Source organism: Vigna radiata, chromosome 8 (genome assembly GCF_000741045.1).
Source record: "Vigna radiata var. radiata cultivar VC1973A chromosome 8, Vradiata_ver6, whole genome shotgun sequence".
In the NCBI taxonomy this organism is placed as follows: Eukaryota; Viridiplantae; Streptophyta; class Magnoliopsida; order Fabales; family Fabaceae; genus Vigna; species Vigna radiata.
In genome coordinates, this window is record NC_028358.1 from 31,567,943 (window position 1) to 31,588,992 (window position 21,050).

General features: G+C 32.5%; 2 protein-coding genes and 1 long non-coding RNA gene across 16 annotated transcripts; 2 read left to right on the forward strand and 1 right to left on the reverse strand.

Moving 5' to 3' along the window:
• The first annotated feature begins 6 nt into the window (after nt 1-6).
• Nucleotides 7-3,633, forward strand: LOC106772817. Of its 13 annotated transcripts, none has more exons than XR_002669218.1 (6): nt 7-1,175; nt 1,273-1,345; nt 1,521-2,006; nt 2,110-2,231; nt 2,344-2,477; nt 3,053-3,602. It is a non-coding gene; the product is annotated as an uncharacterized LOC106772817 (long non-coding RNA). The 13 variants fall into 13 exon arrangements; XR_002669220.1 differs by having other exon boundaries at nt 7-734; nt 875-956; nt 1,064-2,006; XR_002669216.1 differs by having other exon boundaries at nt 7-1,345; nt 1,521-1,627; nt 1,816-2,006; nt 3,053-3,600.
• Nucleotides 3,634-9,859: 6,226 nt separating this feature from the next.
• On the forward strand, nt 9,860-12,531 carry LOC106769681 (protein DEHYDRATION-INDUCED 19 homolog 3). Its single transcript, XM_014655403.2, has 5 exons — nt 9,860-10,111; nt 10,699-10,841; nt 11,098-11,175; nt 11,420-11,673; nt 12,187-12,531. Exons 1-5 carry the CDS (start codon nt 10,033-10,035, stop codon nt 12,293-12,295), a joined length of 663 nt encoding a protein of 220 aa, XP_014510889.1. The 5' UTR covers nt 9,860-10,032; the 3' UTR covers nt 12,296-12,531.
• Nucleotides 12,532-13,056: 525 nt separating this feature from the next.
• On the reverse strand, nt 13,057-17,022 carry LOC106772478. 2 transcript variants are annotated; one of them, XM_022785159.1, is made up of 5 exons: nt 16,889-17,022; nt 14,749-16,257; nt 13,783-14,668; nt 13,340-13,422; nt 13,057-13,230 (listed from the first exon to the last, which is right to left on the reverse strand). In XM_022785159.1, the coding sequence occupies exons 2-5, from the start codon at nt 16,255-16,257 to the stop codon at nt 13,219-13,221; spliced, it is 2,490 nt and encodes an 829-aa protein (XP_022640880.1). In that variant the 5' UTR covers nt 16,889-17,022; the 3' UTR covers nt 13,057-13,218. The 2 variants fall into 2 exon arrangements, with proteins under 2 accessions (XP_022640880.1, XP_014514385.2); XM_014658899.2 differs by having other exon boundaries at nt 13,057-13,422.
• Nucleotides 17,023-21,050: the final 4,028 nt, after the last annotated feature.

The window sequence follows — 21,050 nt, forward strand, 5'->3', positions numbered from 1 at the left end:
TGAGTTGCTATGAGAGTTTGTAAATGAGTGGAATTTACTTTTCTATGCAATCGCTTTCATTTTCATTGATTAAAATGTTCAACACTCAACTTTGCTTTTGCACTTACGTTCTGCACCTCTAATTTAATTTGTGTTTCTGGTTTCCATCTTTTAAGTTCATTCAGTTTAGATTGAATAGAGAAAGGTTTCTCATTGAAATTCTCAATATATATACTTGTGTGATGGTCAGTTTTGTTTTGGTGTGAGATGCATGCTTATATGCCATTATGGAAGCTGTGAAAGTAGGGTACATTACTTTAGTATTGTCTTTACTTGGACATGACCTTTCTCTGTTATTTTCTCACCTGATGAATAACTTTTGGTAAAGGATGCNTTTGGTTCAGTGAAACTTTGTTTACGAATATGAATTATTATGAGAGCCTCACATTAATTAATTTTCATGGAGTATGTATTTAAATAATTAACTATTATTTCACCCTAATATATTCTTTCAGTGATTGCTATAGATGATTATTTATCTTGTAAATATGATATTCACTGATTGCTACTGCACTTTTTTTTAATGTTGTCGTGGGTATAATTGGGTTGCATTTCCATCTTTTAGGCCCCAAGAGGGTGAAGTTATTTTCTAACAAGGAGAATATGGGATTTAGGAATAGTGTTTTTTTGGCAAATCTCTGTGTCTCGGCACTTTTGTCACGGGATTCAATTAGTTGTTGAATCCTTTCTATCAGGTTCGATTACTCATCCTTTCTCATCTANAACTTTTAGTTTCTTCTACTATTAGTGTAGAACTATTAAATTCATTACTAATTGTATTATTATCTTCTTCCCCTAATTTTGTTTCTCATCATTGATTTCTCTAAAACCTCAGACATGGCAATAATGATATTGAGGTTTCTATTAAGCTTTATTGATTTGATGATCTCAATTTTTGCGGATGGACATGACAATAGGTTTGCTTATGTTACTTTTACCTTTGTGAAACATGAGAAGGATCAATAAGGTATGCTTAGATATGCATAAACAAGTCAATTTTCTTCAATGTGATATATGATTGCAGGCTATATATAGGGAGAATATCAAATAAAAGTAACTACAAGTGCCCTGGCCTTGTTGCTAACCAGCAGGTACAACGAATTAGGAAAAATACNTGTCCAAGCCATCTAATTAAGGTATTACTATTATATAATTTATTTCTTTGTTCCCTTTTTTCTTCAACCTGGGGTGGGAGTACTTTTGTTGATTTCCCAAGCTTATTGCCTCGTGAAGTCTGGTGAGGGACCAGAAGATCAAAAGCTAAATCAACTCTGAATCAATGGTAATATTACCACTTCCCACCAAGGTAATTCTTTTCATTATACATAGTTGTTTGAACATGTTATGTTGACATCCAATTATATTACTAATTGACTGGAGAGAATAATGAACCAAAGTTTTATTGATCAATATTTTGTGAGTTATATTTGTTGTGAGTTTTAGAGTTTAAAGTGTTATCTTTGATGAATGGTATGATCCAGAAAGCTTTGAAAAGCCATTCCTTGTATGCATATCTGAATTTTATGCTGCTGAAGGTGTGAAATACATGCATCAATCAGATGCTCCAGATTATTTGAAGCATGTGGAGGTGTTTTCTTTTTCATAGTCCGTTGTATTATTTTATTGGCTTTAGTTTTTTACTAAATTGTTTAATAAATGGATTNTGTCATTCAATATCAGAGTTTGATCTTATAAAAGTTATCTTTCTTTTTCAATTCTTCCCTTGCNCATATTGTGTACTTATTGCAGGGATGTTTGTGGGTGCTTCTTCTGCAGATATGATTGCAAGAAGAACATGAAAGATGTTTGATTTTCCAGATAAGACTGTCCACATTAGTCCAAGTCTTTCTTCAGCACTTAGCAAGTTTTAGTGGATACGACCCTCACCGGGATCGTGCCAGTCTCGGGTATATATTATCANGCTTCCCATTGAAATTGTTTGGCACCCTTGCTTTTCCAAAGGAGAGGTAATATAGAAACAATTTATTTTCTGAGTGATACTTTTCAGTGATGGTAGTGAAGTATTTTTGGCTGGTGCATGATTCGATTGATTTTATATCCCTCTTGTAGGTGTTGTTGTGTTAGTTTTCATTTAATAAATATCCCAAGACAGAAAGCCCCAGCCAATCTTCTGGAAATATCTCAACCTAATATAGGCATGAATAAGAACTGTTACTGCTGTATGATTATGTGTAAGTGACTGGCAATCCTATTTGCATAAACATAATGTCTGCAAAAGATGGTTGAGTTATTGTTTTTATAAATTATTTAAATCTAATTTGTTGTTTTGTTCAAACTTCCCAGTTTGTACTATAAAGAATCTTCTGAATGTTGATCGGGTGATGTGCCTGAGGGTAAAATCCTCAAACAACGGCCTATCCTGATTGCAGCGTCAATGCGGAGCTATGGAGCTTATTTAGCTTACAGTCAGAGTACAGGTGAAATGATTAAGATTTATTCTTTAGCATTGGTCGTGGTTTGTTTTCTTGTAGTGTTGTGGGCATTTTATCTTATCTNTTATAGCCCATGTATTGACTAACAATCAAGATCATATACTTTATGGTTATTNTATGTTGTGTTTCCAAGCTCAAATGTTTAGCTTTGTAATACATGCATATTCATCTATGTATTCAACTAATCTGTGTTATTTTTAAATATTAGAAAGTAGTTCATGACTAATTGTTTGTAAATCATACCTAAAAGACAGGAATCTGATTTTAAAGTTGCTTGGCATTTGTTTCTACAACTTTTATTCTCATAATTTAATAAAAGTTGTTGGCAGATTGTTTTTCTATAAGATTCTAAAGTCCCCCCTTTGGGCCACTCATGTGCATCATACCATTCATCCATACTATGTCACAAATGTCACATGTCATGTGCATTACATGCATACATGAGTTCAATGTTGAACAGAGGTTTGATTTGATATACTTGTTTAGGAATTTTGTTGAGATTTGGTTTGATATACTTGTTTAGGAATTTTGTTGAGATTTGGTTTGATATACTTGTTTAGGAATTTTGTTGAAATGCCATCAATGAATTGGAGAGAGTGGCTGACAACTGGTTTGGGGCGTGTTGTTACTCTTTTAGAGGAGTAAGTGAGAAGATGGTGATGAGGTATGTCAGTTCATATACATGCATGCTGGGGGTCTATCTATTAACTTCTGCTTCTATCACTATTTGCAAGGATAATATTGTGGAATATAATTTTCCAGAAGGGTGTGGAAAGCAAAAATGTACTTATGTAGCAGAAAACCCGAGAGATGATGGTATTCAACCCTAAAATACTCTAAAATGACACACATCTAGAATCCTCTACCAGGGTGGTTGAGTTTGTTTATGTTACTGTTAGAATATAAAGAATCAAGAGACTAATACTACATTACTAGTATAAAAGTAAGGGTGATTACTCTCTACTTTTGAAATTTGTTTGCTTCTTTATTAGGCTCATCACCTTAATTTGATGCATTTGTAAAACCAATAATATATAGTGATCAGTAGTTATTGTCCATTGGCATGCTATATCAGCTTGAGTGTTTTCTATTTACCTTTCTATTATTGGTTTGCAGGATCTTGTGGAACTGTGTATCATGTGTGCTAATCCTATTAAACATTATTATTAAAGTGACAATTTGCTCCTCTAATAAATACTAATTTGATTCTGATGTTAATAACTTTAACTACTTTATAAATTTTTGCTATTTTTNTTATTATATCACGCATTACTATATTATAAAATTGTGACTTATAAATACTTAATTTGAAAATTTATTTTCTCTTATGGTGTGACAGGATATAATTCATCACTACAAAAAAATAAATAATAATTTATACTAATAGTCATTCAAGACATGAATTACATACTAGATAGTAATTGCTAGTTTCTAAACCATTTTCATTGTTTGTTTTAAAGTATAACCTTTTTCTATTTCTAAAAAAACATTATATATACCAGATAATTATATATGTGTTTTTCTTATACATATGTTTCAGAATTTATTTCTTTGAAATGACATGCTTAGAAAATAATTAACAAAGATAATAACAACTTTGGCTTGAATTTATTTCTTTGAAATGACATGCTTAGAAAATAATTAACAAAGATAATAACAACTTTGGCTNTAATTAACAAAGATAATAACAACTTTGGCTTGAATTTATTTCTTTGAAATGACATGCTTAGAAAATAATTAACAAAGATAATAACAACTTTGGCTACTTACATCATTCTTTTAGTTCAGGGACTGTTTAGGATGTGACAATTCTGTTATTAATGAATGACGAAAAAACCTTATATTTTACTGCATTATTAAGGTCCAATAGAACATATAAAGATAGNAAAACAAAAAAACAAAAATAAAAAAGAGGTTAGACAAGAGATGAGGAACATGGAAAGATCGTTATAGGGTATAATTGGGCATGATCTTCATGTGATATTGATATTTGNAGCAAGAACTATTTCTTATTTCTTTCCTTCATCTAATCTATAAATTATATTATTGGTATCACCGCAAGAATTTTTTTTATATTTTGTAGTGCTTCCCTAGCTTGCATTGTGTTCAATATTGATTAAATTGACCCTTGAAGTTGGCCTTGTGTTGCTGTTACAATAACCCTGAACCTNTTGAGCATAATTAGAAGTATTGGATGTTGTCATGTGGGTATATATGAGGGGTTAGTTTGCTTATGTTTGTGTTATTTTTCTTCANTATTTGAATGTGAATAGGAATTTATGTTTTATATTGTGGGTTGGTTGTCGTGGTTGACAATTAAATGTGAAGTAGGTGGTATTTTGGTATGAATATCTTAGTTGTAATTAAATTGATACTGTTTTATGATCTCTTATCATTGTGCTAACACAGGGAAGAGAAAATAGCAAAGAAAANGAGTTTTCATGAGAGTTTTAGTGTGCATCCGAGAGGCTGACAATGCAAGGCAAATGTGAGGCTTAAAGAAACAAGGAAGGGATTAGGAAACTTAAGAGAATCATAGAACTTTGGCACTTTGTATAAATATATATTACATTTTTAACTATACACTTTTATTATGTTAGTTATTTGAAGTCATTTTTGTATATATATAGATTGTGTATTTATTATTGTTGTTTTAATAAAAACTCATAGATATTTGGTACTATTTTTTTGCAATTTCACAATTGTGTGACTCTTATCAGTTTTATGTAATCTTTAGTTATTAAGTACATACGTGAGATCAATTATTTTTTTTTTTTTAAATCATAGTTACATACGGATTTTATATACGGATTTTCCGTATATAATTACATACGGATGTTATATACGGATTATCCGTATATAAATTATATACGGATTCCGTATATAAATTATATACGGATAATCCGTATATAAATTATATACGGATTATCCGTATATAAATTATATACGGATAATCCGTATATAAATTATATACGGATAATCCGTATATAAATTATATACGGATAATCCGTATATAAATTATATACGGATAATCCGTATATAATTTATATACGGATAATCCGTATATAATTTATATACGGATTATCCGTATATAATCTTACCTACAGCCCAATTATATACAGATTTTTGGCCGTATATAATCCGTATATAACACCACTTTATATACGGATTTTTGAAGTTATATACGGATTTTGGCCGTATATAATTGCGATTTTTCTTGTAGTGAATGCCTCTTTACACTTTCTCTACCCTTTCCTCTAGCTTCCTTCCATAGTAGGAGGGCTTTTTGAGCTGAGAGGTTGAATTACACACTCTTTCCATCATCAAAACACCAAAAACCCTTCATACACATCCATTTCCGCTGCACTATTTTTGCTTCACGGATTGCTTGCTGTTTGGAGCTGCATCACACGGATTCCAAGCCATGGCAATCTTCCATCATAGTGTCACAATCAAGCACAAAATTAGAATACAGAGCCTGACCTTACAACTGAAGTAACTTGGATTAGATCTTTGCTGATAAAATTAAAACTACTAATGCTTAGAAAACTAATTTTATGGTGTGATAACCTAAGTGTATTGCTTATAATTCAGTCATGCACACACGATCCAAACACATTGAGATGGTTGTGCACTACATACGTGATCAAGTCCTACAAAATGAAGTAATTATGACATATGTTCCTATTACTTACTGTCACTACGGGCTTATAGTTGACCGAGCGGTTGATGTGTAAGAAAGCACTTCATGACCGCTCGATCCCAACAAAGGCACCTCATGACCGTTGTGTCAAGAGATAAATTGCAATGTAATGACCGAACTATTGATGTGCAAGAAAGCATATCATGACTACTCGGTCCCAACAATTGTTGAGCAGAATTAAGGCACAATTAATGTCATAGTGGCCACGGTTAAACGGTTAAGGTTTGTATTAATGATCATTAAGCGGTAAATTAATTGGTCATATTCACTTAACTCTATAAACAGGGGTCTAATTTTGAGGTAACATCATCTTCTACTCACTATTGAGTTACAAAAGGCCTATAGAGAAAAATTCTGATTTGAGCGTCAGAGTGTATTTTGCAGGTCACCCCTACACTATTCGATCGTCTAGAGTCAGAAGTCCTATATCGTTCAAAAATTTTGAGTAAGGAGAAAGGAGGATGTTTGACACACAGGAATTTCTCAGGCAGTTATCCTTCTCCACTTTCAGCAAGAACATTTTGGCACCCACCGTGGGACCGAGGATATTTGAAGACACCCTAGCTTGGGCAACTAGTACTGATGATAAAAAAATCAAATCAATGGTAGGACAATGTGTTTCTTAGAGAAACTCTTGTTTGTTGGTCTTCAAGAAAACACAAGGTAGTGTCACGATCAAGCACAAAATCAAAATACAAAGCCATGACTTATAATTGAAGTAGCTTGGATTAGATCTTTGCTGACAAAACTAAAACTACCGATGCCTTTTATGGTGTGATAACCTAAGTGTCAAGTCGATTGCTTCTAATCTAGTCATGCATGCATAATCCAAACACATTGAGATAAATGTGCACTGCATATGTTATCAAGTCTTACAAAATGAAGTAATTATGGCATATGATCAAATTGCATATTATTTGACTAAACCTCTTATTCTTATAAGGTTCAACTTACTAAGAGACAAATTTGGCATGATCATGTCACTAGGAGTTTGAGAGGAGAGTTAGACAAAATCAAATATTATTTTCATTATTCACAATATTAATTTTTATTTATTATATAATATTACAGTAATTATTGTAATTGTAAGGACCTGAAAATATTTGTCAGGAGTTGATAGGTGCTCTAAGTTGATGAGATCAGGCTTTTAAAACAACAGAACATAAAGATTTTATAAGACCTGGGTTCATTAGCTTAGCCCTTCTCTCTCTCTAGAAATCTTGTTCTTCATTTCCTTTGTCATCTCTATACCATTCACACTCATTAAGTTGTTGGATTTACGATCCATAGGCACCTAGGCACTCCTAATGCCAAGAGCTTCAATTATCACCGATCAATTTCTGTATTCCTAGCTGTAAGTCGTTCTTCACTATTTCTCCGCTGTTCTTGAACCTAGCACATGCAATCTTTACTGGTTGCATGTGTATTGTGTTTCCACCTTCCTGGTCTCTGTAAAATCTTGAGCTCTAAAAGTTGTTCCTATCACCATTTTGGTGGTTGTAGGGTTTTGTTGAGTCTTTCGTGCGGCGCTAATGAGCGGTCGAGGTTAGGGTTCTTCTGTGCAACGAATATCCGAGGTAAGGGAAGCTAGTTATATTCTTTATTTTAATTGTGTGATGTGAATGCATGATAAATTGTGAAAGTAGTATGTTGTTGGAGGCATAAATTATGTTTTAGTACCTTAAGTTGCATGTATTGAAGTGTTGAATCCGTGAATCTGGAATTGGATGACTATAAATTGTTTTGGATGATTTGGACTGCTGAAATCGTGTATGTGGAAGTGTCTTGAGTGGGAATTTTGTTGTAGCATTGCTTAGATAGAAAGCCAAGTGTTTTGGGGACTATTTTAGGTTATTTAGAGGAAGTGAGGTAGTAATTTTGAGTAATTGGGGTTTTGAGTAATTAGGGTTTTGAGTACACTTAGGTTGTTTGGGTAGTTCAAATAGGTCAATTATGACTTGTTAGAAGCGTTGAACTGGTCTAAAACAGGTTAGAAGTGGTAGAATTTGCGTAGGGTCATTAAGTTGGAGAATTTGGTGTTTTAGAATTGAATTGAAGTTGTAACCATTTTAGATTCATTGTAGGAATGTTTGAAATCACCTTTAATTAGGTCTAAATCACGAGTTAGAAGTTCAAACTAGTAAAAATTTTGTTATGAAGGTGAAAGTTGCATCTTAGGTTGGTTTTAGACCATTTTAAGGGTTTTACGTTATTGAGTTGGTTTAGTACATTTAATTTCTATCCAAATGAGCAATACAATACTTTACTTTCATCTATAAACATATTTCATAATTTATGCAAATTAAATGATTTAATACATTTTTCTATTTGTATTAAAAGAAAAGTTAGAACAACTAAGAACATCCAAAATTAAATAAAAGAGGACATAAAACTAAAAACAATTTTGGACAATTATAAAATAATAGTTGTTAATCATCATTCCTTCAAATTTTAATTAGAGTAAATAATTTTTCCGTGAATGAAAAATGAAATCTTAAACACGAAGAAAAAATTAATATTTAAGCCATTTACTTAATATTTTCATATAATTATATAAAAATAAAATAATGTGTATATGTGACCCTTGTGAGATTTTATTAAAAGTTCACTAAAAAAACTCAAATAAAATTAATAAATTTTTTCATGATCCAACTACATATTATCTTTCTTAGAGACTAACTAGTCAAGTCAACATAAACATAAAAATCAAATTAAGACTTTTTTTTTTTACTGACTTTGTAATGGAAGAGATAATACCTATTGAAAAACTCATTAAGAAAACCTATTTTATTTAAAAATATTTATGTTAACCATATAAAATAACAAAATAATGACACACGTTTTCATAAATGCGAGGTATGAACTACCTACTCTCCTTAAAGTACCTGCCACTTTTCAACCATTACTTACCGTCTTTGGTTTTTCCAATTAACCACAATTTTTTTTTCTGGGTTCAGCGTTAAGAAACAGAATTAAAAATAGAAAAAGATATAAAACTAAGAAAACCGTTTTATTACGGGTAAGTCATTGTATATAAGAAAAATACAGCTAATTATGTTTTCCTTAAACTGTAAATTTTATATACCTCGATGAATAATACTTAAAAAACTATGGAAAAAAAATAAAGCTACATTTATTTCATTTCTTCACATATTAATTTAATTAATTTCTTATTGAATAATAGTATTATTTCAATGCCTTTCTTTTAATTTTTGATTTATTTTCAATTATTTTTATTCATGATATTAAATTCTCATGAAAAATGTTTTAAAAATGCATTTATGTGTTCGTTTTTCCGATTGATAAGGATTAACTAAATGATTACATTTATAAGCTGTTAAAAATACGGTTAATTTTGAAAAATAAATAGTAAAAAGAAAAAAAGAAATACTAAATAATTAATTAATGATATTTAAAAAGAGAAGAGAAGAAATATAGTTAAACTAATTTAGATGATTAATTAGCGTATTTTAATGTATTACATATTATTTAACCATATTTAAGATTCAGACATATTAGTGAGTGCATTCCAATAAAGAGTTTGCTGGAGTTTGAAATCTGTACTGTACATAGGACCTTCTTGTTGTTGTTGCTGACGTGGATAGTTGAGAAAAGAAAAAATGAAAAATGAAAAAAAAAAGGATATAAATGAAAGGAGGAAAATGCAGTAAGATTTCTCTTTGCTCCTTCTGTCCTCCCCTCAGCGGCATCGTTGTGTTGTTCCTTCACATCTCTCTCTTTCTCTCTCTTCTCTCACTGTCTCACTTTCTCTTCCTCCGCCAAAACCCTAATCCTAATCGAGATCACAATCGGAACATACGCAAACAGAGCCCAGCCATGGATGGTGATTCCTCTTGGAGTGCTCGTCTCTCTTCCGCCTCTAGGCGCTACCAATCGGCTCTCCAATCTCGATCAGGTTAGCCTTCTCTACTTCCGGCAATTTAATTCATTTCCCCCGCTTTCGTCGCTTTCACCTTGTTCTATTCAGGACGGGGTCTCTGTCAAACAAAATTTTAAATTGTTACAACTTACAGGGGGTATGGGTGTGGGGGTTGGATTTTCGATTTCTGGATGTATATACGAGGAGGCAAAATTGGGGCATAACGTAAAAAATTGATTTTTCCTGAAAATTGTTCAGCTGGTTGTTGTTGTTGTCGTTGTTAATTTTAATGGTTGTTTGATGAGTTTGGATTATTGGTACTGGGCTGGAAATAGGAATTTCGTGAAATTGGAAGCCTAATTAAGATAATATTATCTGTAAAGCGCAGCTAAAGCTGCTATTCGGTGCCTCGTTTTCTGTTGCACGAGGGTGATTGTGATGGCAGGGATAATTTGGATTTGGGATGTGAAGATATTGGATAGCTATGGCATTACCTGAGATTAGAATTTAGCATATTGTGATTTTAAATTGTGTGGATTTACTGTAGAGGGGGTTTTGGGGTTGTTTCTAGTTCTGCTTTTTGTTTACTTTCGAGTATCTAATATTGATTTTTGTAAATATAGACATGTTCATGGGTTTCGATGAAAATGACGGGGACGATGATATAAGGGAGGAGTTTCTCTGCCCATTTTGTTCCGAGTACTTTGATATTGTTGGATTATGCTGCCACATTGATGAAGAACATCCAATGGAAGCAAAAAATGGGGTATGATTACTACTTTCTTTTGCCGTCTGCCAATTTTCTGTGCAATTTAGAAGCATTTATAGTATTTTCTGTCTGATCGATGCATAAATAGCGAATAGCCTATAGTTATTGTTCATTTCTATATACCTTTTCCCCTCTATTTCGTATGGGTTAAGTCTACTTTTATTTGGAGACTAATATTATTAAAAACGAAGTGATACCTTTTCATTATCGAGTAGATCAATAGTTTTTCTGATTCTATCATTTGTTTGTGCAGGTATGTCCTGTTTGTGCATTGAGGGTGGGGGTTGATATGGTAGCACATATAACCCTACAACATGGGAGTATATTTAAGATATCCTTTTTTTTTAAGAAGTCAAATTGGTGGCATTAATTCTTAAATGGTTATTAGCACAAAACTTTTTACTTAAATGCAGGTTAATTGAGCATCCACCTAGTTAACCTTTTTTACATTATGGGACATTTTGCCAAAAATGTTTACTTCAAAAATGATTGTCAAGTAAATTTGAAGACAACACAGCAAATTTACATTTAAACCCAACCCTTTTACTTGATTGATTTTCTTAACCAGTGAACACATGCAGCGAAAAAGGAAATCTCGGAAAGGTGGATCTTATTCAACACTATCATTATTGAGGAAGGAGCTACGAGAAGGAAATTTGCAGTCCCTTTTTGGTGGATCTTCATGTATAGTGTCCTCATCTAATGCAGCTGATCCACTGCTGTCATCATTTATACTGCCTTTAGCTAATGAACATACCAGCTCTCAGCCTCACTTGCACACTGAGGCAAGGTCATCTAAAAAAGGCTCAGATGCGAGTGTGTCAACAAGGTATATCTGTTTCAGTTATATTTCTTTTTGAAAAAACTTTTACTTCCTCTTCATGGAATTTTGCTCAATATTGCAAAAGTGTTCCTGATAGGGTTGGTTGTCTACTGTTTATTGTACTTATATTAGAAGTTTAGAAACTGTTCGGTATCACTCTAATATTATGACATTTTGGATAAGATTTTTTTCACTGAGATGATTTTCGATCACCCTGTCTACTCTCCCACTAGTTCCAACCATGTGATACTGCTATGTTTCATTTGCTTGAGTTTATTGATAGCTGCATCGCCAAATTCAGTTGAACCACCTATTTGCTTCATCTGATTTCTTTTCTAGATTATTTTCTAATTAATAAGCCTGCTTGACCTTTCACCGTCCCAACCAATCAATTTGGTGCTTTATTGCAAAACAATGTTGGCGAAGGACATAAATATGCCAACAAAAACAAATCAAATGCACGTTTGATTGTCTTAATTGCATCTTCTGGTTTCTAATATATGTATTCTTTCTGTTTAGAAATGTGGAGACATCAACTTTGTCAGTTAAGGATAAGGAGGAGAAGGCAAAAAAATGCGAGTTTGTTCAAGGGCTGTTGCTGTCCACCATACTTGATGACAATTTATGAAGGAAATTCATGGAGGTGACTGCTTCAGTAGTGGGTAATTCACATGCGATACCTGGAATGTATGGTTTGCCTGGTGAAATTGTCTATGTATTTGATCAGAGTGGGAATAAGTAGTAGAAAATGAATGTAATTTATGTTTTATATGTGAACTGATGTTTTTAGTTCAAGAGTTTTATCATCTCCTTTAATCTCAGATCATAAAGCTTAAATGAAAAGGATCCTTTCCTACCGGTAAATGCATTGTGCTTGGAACTTTTTTATTTTGTGATGATTCATCAAAATCACAATAAACAACATCTCAACATAGTACGTACCGCCGGCAAATCACGTGTTTCCTTTTCTATAAGAAAATAAAAAACAAAATATATGAAGATTAGAATTTCATTAATGAGGCGCAAAATCTCGGTTTGTGTAAAAAGAACTATCGCGAATGTTTGTATAAATAAAGGAAAAATAATCCATTTCGACAGACGAGACCAACCGACAGAGTATAAACCCAATGTCTGACATGTAAATAATCGTCGACATCGCCTATAAATAAGCTGTGAATAAAATAAGACGAATTACAAATTTTTTGTATCAGGATTCAAATTGAAATTCAAGTATCTTCCGCATTTATATTAAAATTGAAATTAACCAAACAAACTTGAATAATTTTCACTATAAATCTCACATTTTCCCTGTTTCATTAAACCAGTATCTGTATAAGCGCCCAGTCAGACAAATAAAATGTTAGAAGCAGCAGCCTTTCTGTTCAGAGGTAGATGAATCATATTCATGTGATATCTATAAACAAGTAAATGAAATGTTCTTTTGTCTTTCTGAACTAACAAAAAAGGTGTCTTTGGACACATTGCAATGATGTTATGCCTATAAACCTAATCGTAACCACTGGGAGGAAACTCTTGTGTCCAAAACCCTCTTCACCACATCTCCTACAAAAGAATCAAAGCACGATGAGCAGCAACCTTTAATCAGACTAGTTGGCCCGCCAGCCATTAGTTCCATGTGCGGACAGGCAGACGGAGGAGGCACGTTGCAAACCTCATTGTTCTTGTGCTCAAGATCACAGGCTGCTAGTATGGTGTGCATAGAACTCCTTGCAATATCCTTGAAAGTACTGTGGCCTGAAACAAAAGGATAAAAAGAATTTTGATTTTTCCATGAATGCAATGAAATGAGCAAAATGCACTTCAATGGAACCATGATACAATTTCCCTGTTATTAGATATCATGATAGAATGCTATTCCAATACTTGATTAGAAAAGGATCAACGCACAGGTCTCTACGAAGGTTCTCTTCACAGACATCAAAGTATGTCCTGAATTTCATAATGATCCGGGCCATGAGGTTTGATAGACGGGAAGGCCCCACTATGTATTCGAGTCCCAAATGTAGCAAAAATCCCCCCTCCCTCCCCATATGATGAACGATATAGATGGGGCAGAAAAAAAATCTGTAACTGTGAGGTAAAAGCAATACTAACCTAAATCAACATTTTGAGACAAGCTCTTTAAGTGGCTTTTAACCATCGACTGCAACTGCTCCTTCGCAGTGTGAAAGTTCGTCTCTTCTCTGACAGCAGTGGATAAGCCATCATCAGGGACAATATTTGATCTGCTGAACTGATGAACTTGTTCACAATCTGGTACTGGGGGTGTCGCCATAAGTCCAGGCCATAATGGCCCATTCTGCATTACCGGGGAGGTATTGTTGCATAATCTGTCATCAAAAAATGTGTGGTATGATGTTCCCACATCCTGCGTCCTTACATGAAGAGTGGCGGTTCCCCTACTTTGATCAATTTGAGAGCTATACAAGTTACTAGTTGAACTGGTAGCGGAAATACCATTGGTGGTTCTGCCAGGTGTAGCAGTCATCCTATCTATTGAAAGTAATTGCTGAATTTGACGGTGTATCCAGCGTCTCTCTGATAACGTTGGTGCTCCTCCAGATACAGGAGAAGATCCTTCAACACTTCTGCTACTAAATCTAGAAGATGGAAGATGCACAAAACCTTGATTAATAGCTGCACGGGGTGAGGAAATCAAGTTGAGGTCTATACTTTCTCGGACATGTAGAGCAGGAGGCGCTCTAACAGGAAGGTTCTGGATTGTCAACCTTGGATCAGCCACACCTTCTTGAACTTGGGAGCTTGAAGATCCCAGAGCGACTGGTCTACAGCCATCACAATACCAATTACCTTCAGGAACTTCCCGCCCCAAACCAACACAATATGTGTGTGCAGGGGAATCACAGATATCACATAGTAGCATGAGGCCATCATCTCCACCTTGATTGCACTCTGAACAAATAACAGATTCATATGGATCAATATAGCTCCTGAGTTCTTCTTCAGAGGGCTGATAAACCTGCAAATGAAATCAAAACATATGTATTAGTTGCAATAAATTTAAAAAAATATAAAAGCTATGAGGAAGAACTCAGATACCTGGTCACGTTCGGGGACTTGTATCACCACTTCTCTTAAATCAATCCCTGTGGTTGACCGTGCAGGCTTGCTGATTGTTTTGAATCTCTGCTTACACAAAGGGCAACGAGATTCCACCTTTGCCCACTCCATAATGCAAGCAAAACAAAAGAAGTGAGTGCAACAATTTAGTACTCCCCTAACTCTTCTTTTATCTTCTTCAGACAGACAAATCCCACACACTTGCTTACCCATCTCACTTTTTACCTCCACCTTTTCCTTACCCTTTCTTCCTTGAGGTTCTTCTATCTTTTCCTTACCCTTCCGAGCTGGTGGTTTCCGCAACTGAATTTGTTCTTCATGGACACCAACCTCTTCATTGTTTATTAGTTGGGACGCACTCCTCAAGTTATTTCTCAAATTACCGCATAATTTTTTGGCTTCTCTCACCTGTTCTCTCTCTTCTTCAGATATAGTAAACTCAAAATCAGACGATCCAGAAGATGGATATTCTGAATCTGAAAGAAGTACCCTTTTTCTCTTCTGGCCCCGTTTTTTCCTACTTGTTCTCGTGGTTGGGCTATTATCTATAAAATCATCTTCATCTTCATCTGCACATCTTACTTTCTTCCTTAACCTCCCATTCTTTCTTTTCTTTCTCAAGGGCTTCTTTGATGCTCTAGAACTCTGGCTTTTTCTACCTCTAGTCGAAACTAGAGATGACCTTTTCTTCTGAAAAACCTTCTTGACCATTTTCATGCCATCATTGTTCTTCTTTTTCCCTCTCATATCTTCTTCCTCATCTGAATAATCATCTTCCTCAGGAAAAAACTCATCATCCTCATCCTCATAGTCAAAATCTTCATCCTCTCCATCTCTATCTCCCTCCTCTTCTTTGTCATCACCACCTCTGTGCACCTTCTCCTTCTCTTCCTCCTCCTCCTCCTCCTCTTCCAGTAGTTCTATGTGCATTTTCCTTCCCCTCTTTGAGGAGATTTTTCCTGCACTTCTTTTCTTACTGCATACACCATTTTTTGTCTTTGGTCTACTGAAATTCCTTGCTTCTTGAATTTCCTCCTCCTCCTCCTCCTCCTCCTCCACTTTGTATTCTTCTTCCTCTTCCTCTTCCTCCTCCTCCTCCTCCAACTCCAACTCCAACTCCTCTTCTTCTTCCACCTCCTCCTCTAACTCCAACTCCAACTCCTCTTCTTCCTCCTCTTCTGCATATTTAGTTCTTTCCCTCTTGTGCAGTTTTTTACTGGCATTTTTCGGCCTACTAGCAGTGCCCTTTTTTGCCTTGGATCTATTGAAATTCCTCACTGTTTGAAATTCCTCATCCTCCTCTGCCAAAAAACTCCCAAAACTTTCCTCTGACGCACATCCATCAAAGGAGGAGCAATAGTAGTCAGACGCCTCTCTGCCATCATCTGAAACCACATAGTCCTCATCCGAATCATCGGAACCTCCCTCCTTTGACCGAACCCTTTTTCTGAAATTGCGTTTGCCACTAAACCTTCCTCCCCTAACCATCTGCCCTAACACAACAAGATAGCAAACAACATGAAAATATATAAGAACCCCTTTCAAGTCAAGGGTAAAGAATTAAAACCTTCAAAAAATTAAATCATATATATTGTTATAAATGGCGTGATTCTTCAAAACAAGTTTCCCCTTTTAAACAAAACCCTGAATGAGGTAACAAGGTTATTGCTAACGGGTAGGGAAATAACAACATTCATAAATTACCCCACCATGGATCTGATTTACCAATCCACAAAAAAAGTAACAGACAAAACTAACTATAGAGATCCCAAAATCCATCTCCTAATAAATTTAAAGGGATTATGCCACACACGAAGAAAAGAAGCGATCAATATCAACATGCAAAAATAATCAACAATTAGGCATCATTTAGCATGAATTTTGAGTTTGGGAAAAAAATCTTTCAGCGCAGAAAAGTAAAATTAAGGAGAGGTGGGGGAATAAGTCACAGGAATCAAAACCTTAGCAATAATTGAAAAGATAAAGACCCAATTCCGAATAAGATATTTGGCGAAATCAAAACGAGAGGAAACACAGCGTTGAAGTGGAATCTTCTTCTAAAGAGAGAAAAACTAGGGACAAATAGAGAAAGAGACATAGAAGATAAGGATTGAGTTACCTGCGAGAGGAGGAACAAAGCAACCGCAAACGATTAATTTGCTTCTCGAATTCCAGATTATGTTTCTTTCCTTAACTCAGGTTTTTCCCTTGTTTTTGTTTCTTTGCTTTTCCCCATTTTTTTAATTTAAATTGCAGAAATAATATTTTATTTTATTTTTGCATTGAGATACAGTATTTTTCACTTGTAATGTAAGAACGTTCAAATGGCGTCCGCATCTCTGCGACCTGGCGGAGTTACGACCCAAATTACCAAAATACCATTCTAACTGTAACTACGTTTAACTCATCATTAATATTTCCCCCCTCGGAACTTACTTAATATCTAATCACTATTTATTCAATTAATCAAATTTTGTTACCAATTAATAATATCTCTAAAACTGAACGAATCTAATCACAAATCAAAAAATTGATTTCCTTAATTAGCAATTATTATCGTAGTAAAAATCAAATATATCAAAGACTATTTCCAATTCTAACTAATTAAACATATTAAAACTCATCCATAAAATCATTTAAACTGAAATTTAGTAGATATAATATCGGATTATTTTGTTCCCATTTGATATGATTTTTATTTGTATCATATAACTATAATTTATTAAACAAATACTTGAAATAATACAAATTAAATGTAATACGTCCAAAGTCATTATCATTCAATCTGAAAATAATCCATTAAGATTGATTTACTCGTAGAAGATTTGAATAATTAAAAATATATATTGACGTTATTGTATAGGTTGATATAAAATGATAATATATAAATATTGAATTGCATAGTAATATTTATATTTTGCCTAATATATTATTATTTGGAGTGTTGATAAACTATTGGACATTAAAGAAGGTTTTTACATTGTGACAAAATTGCCCTGCTCTCGGGAGCAGTTGAACTGCATGTGACTTTGGAAAACATATAGAACTGTATAGTTGTATAGTCCTATGCACAAACACATCATAACCGTACACGTCAGCAACCATGTAGATGGGAGAGAGGGTATTGTTGAAAACGGCGGCGTTTTGGTTGAAGGAAAGAGAAACGCGTTGTTGTTGAAGATGAGGGACACGTGTAGGGCAGATAATGAAAGAGGAAAAGAGAGAAAAAGAATAAAACGACCGTTTCGTTAACAACAAGATTAGCATTATTATATCGCCCACCGCTTAGGGTAAACAAAGAGGCCTAGCGTGTCTTACTGTGCTAATTATTTATTTATTTATTTATTTTTTGTTTTAGAGTCTACGAATTAGTGTCCGCAACCTAACTTAAGACTCATAGGACTTTCTTTACAAAATTATTTCTCCTGCTTTTTATTACAAACGCTGCTAATTCAAAACTTGGTTTATGGCGGAAAGTGGTCAAATTCATAAAATAATAATTAAACTATAATAAACACATTATATCTAAGGACAATGTTTGACAATTTTTTTGACAACAGAACACGTGTTATCATTCTATTAGTCTATTTGAATTTATGTTTAAAAAATATTTTATACAGACCAATCATAATGCATTGTCAAAAAGTTGTTAAAAAAGTGTTGTTAAAATTTTTTTTCCTATATTTAAATTGTTCTAAATTATTCAAGAAAAAACTTAATCTCATATTTGAATTTTTAATATCATACTACAACTCATTAAGATGTTCTAAATTACTAATCCGAATTTAAATATTTAATATATAATGTTTTTAAACTTGGATAAACATACTCCATCTTTTAACAATCTTAAGCCTCATTGAAATAAATAACTAAAATAAGTAGTGTAATTGACTCCTCTCTTTACATGGACAAAACATGCCTATTTTGTATACTTTCATAAACCCAATTATGTTATTGGAACTTTCAAAGTTTAAATCTTTATATTAGCAACAGATCCATTTAATCATAATCCAAAAAAAAAGTTGAATAAAAAAAATATATTCATATTATATTTATCTATTAACACAGCAATTCACTTATAAACTAGAATATTAAAGGGTTTAAAAAAGTAAAATTATAGAAAGATAAATTTTACAAATAAAATATTATAATCTATATATATATATATATATATATATATATATAGATTTTTCATTCTTATTATCTATTATAAAATTATAATTTTAAACAAAAATTAGGTCTCACATGCATAGTTTTTTAAGGTGTGTAATCAATTCGAATTTCAAAATATTGTTTTTATCATATTCAATCAAGATTATAAGGAATTATTATTTTAGAGATAAAAATAATAATATTTAGTTATTTTTTTTAAAATAAAATAGAATAATATGGTATTCAAAATAATGTATTGTTGATAGTTTACTTAGTTTAGCTCTGTTTGAATTTTATGTGACTTTTTATATATATCTTTTCTTAAAATAATATTTCACAGAAATAAATGAGTTGATAGAATAGAGATTACATTGATAGTTTTTTGAGGTTGAATTTATAATTGAAACTTGGAGTTATACACATAAATTATTGATATTGATTTGAATATCCTTTGCTCTTCTATAGTTTCTTTCCGTGTTTTAAGCTTTGAGACATTTCGTATAATTGTAGGAAACAAATGCACACAATACTCATTCTTCCATCTTCAACAACGGTAAATCGTTAAATACAAAGGAATGCTAAGACAATAGATTTCTAATTTTTTTTCTTACAAGATGTACAACTGTTTTTTTATGTAATGTGAAACTTTTACACTTGAATTATATATATATATATATATATATATATATATATATATATATATATATATATATAATCGGATTATCATATCTAATACGCAAATGTTTATTTTTTTTAATTAAAATCAGTTTTATTAATTTTAATAAATTTATAAAAATTAATTTATATTAATTAATGATTATATAATTACCTTATATAGTTATACACAAAGTCATATATAATTTTAAAAATACTTTTAAACTAATAAAATAATTAAATAAGTAATATAATAAAATTTTTTATAACATTACACTCGAAAGTGGTACAAATCAGATATCCAAATCCGATTTTTGTACATTCGGATTTGCATGGAGTGATCTTAACGTTGAAAATCATTTTTATTAATTTTAATAAATTAATATAAATTACATTGTGTTAATGAAAAATTATGTAATTATATTATATACTTATACAAAATCATATATAATTTAAAAAATAATTTAAACTAAAAAAATAGATAAATAAGTAATATAATAAAATTTTATACAACAAATTAAACTTAATCAGATTTTGACATTGAGATTGACGGTATCGGATATCCACATCCCGTTTTGGTAGATTCGTATTTCTATATCTGATCCGTTTATCTCAAGTTTATTTTAATTCAAAAACTATTTTATTAATTTTAATAAATTTATATTAATTAGAAATTATATAATACCTTATAAAGTCATACATAAAATTAAAAAAAAAATTATAAACTAATAAACAAACAAGTAATTCATAAATAATATAATTTAAATATTTGACAGAAGTAAATGTTAAATAACAATGCAAGAGATTAACCAAAAATAAAATACTAACATGCAATAAATTAATCAAGAATTAAATACTAACCTTTATCCAACAATATCAATGCAAGTACAAAGAACACCAAAAAGAACACTCCAAGAGCACCACCACAAAGCAAGTCAAGCTTCCTAAATGCAGCACTCCAAACTGCACTCAAACACTACCAACTCCTCTCAAATATCTTTAATTCTCAATACTACACTCTCACAAATACTCAAAAGAAAAATAATTATCAAAGAGCTCCAATTCAAATGGGGTGGTGCATCTCTTCATAAAAATGAAATGGGATGTAGGAGTGCAGAGATGCAGAGGTGTAGTCAATTGTGTAGGGGTGTAGTCAATATAAAGGGGTAGAGTGCAGAATGCATGTTTGGTGATAGGAGGAAAATGGAGGTGCAAATTTACTGGGCAAAGAAATTTTTAATAAATAAAAAAATATATAAAATAACCATCTAACTTAAATAAGGGTATATTAGGAAATTGGATGTGCATGATGAAATGCTTATGGGTAAAAGGTTCACTTATTGAAGGAGATGTGGAAAATAAGGGTGTTGCTCCCTACACCTCCCCAAGTGAGACCTGTACCTTCCCATTAATTTAATTTATTTTAAAAATATTCTACATCTTCCCACTATTTTCTTTTATTCCAAAAATACCCT

Excerpts from the sequence above, each read along its gene's own strand:
- LOC106769681 (XM_014655403.2), top strand. The coding sequence starts at position 10,033 with ATGGATGGTGATTCCTCTTGGAGTGCTCGTCTCTCTTCCGCCTCTAGG. Across the intron at positions 10,112-10,698 it reads GGCTCTCCAATCTCGATCAG|ACATGTTCATGGGTTTCGAT; the intron begins GTTAGCCTTCTC and ends TTGTAAATATAG. Across the intron at positions 10,842-11,097 it reads CAATGGAAGCAAAAAATGGG|GTATGTCCTGTTTGTGCATT; the intron begins GTATGATTACTA and ends TTGTTTGTGCAG.
- LOC106772478 (XM_014658899.2), bottom strand. The coding sequence starts at position 16,257 with ATGGTTAGGGGAGGAAGGTTTAGTGGCAAACGCAATTTCAGAAAAAGG. Across the intron at positions 14,669-14,748 it reads AAGTCCCCGAACGTGACCAG|GTTTATCAGCCCTCTGAAGA; the intron begins GTATCTGAGTTC and ends TTTCATTTGCAG. Across the intron at positions 13,423-13,782 it reads GTCTCAAAATGTTGATTTAG|GCCACAGTACTTTCAAGGAT; the intron begins GTTAGTATTGCT and ends CTTTTGTTTCAG.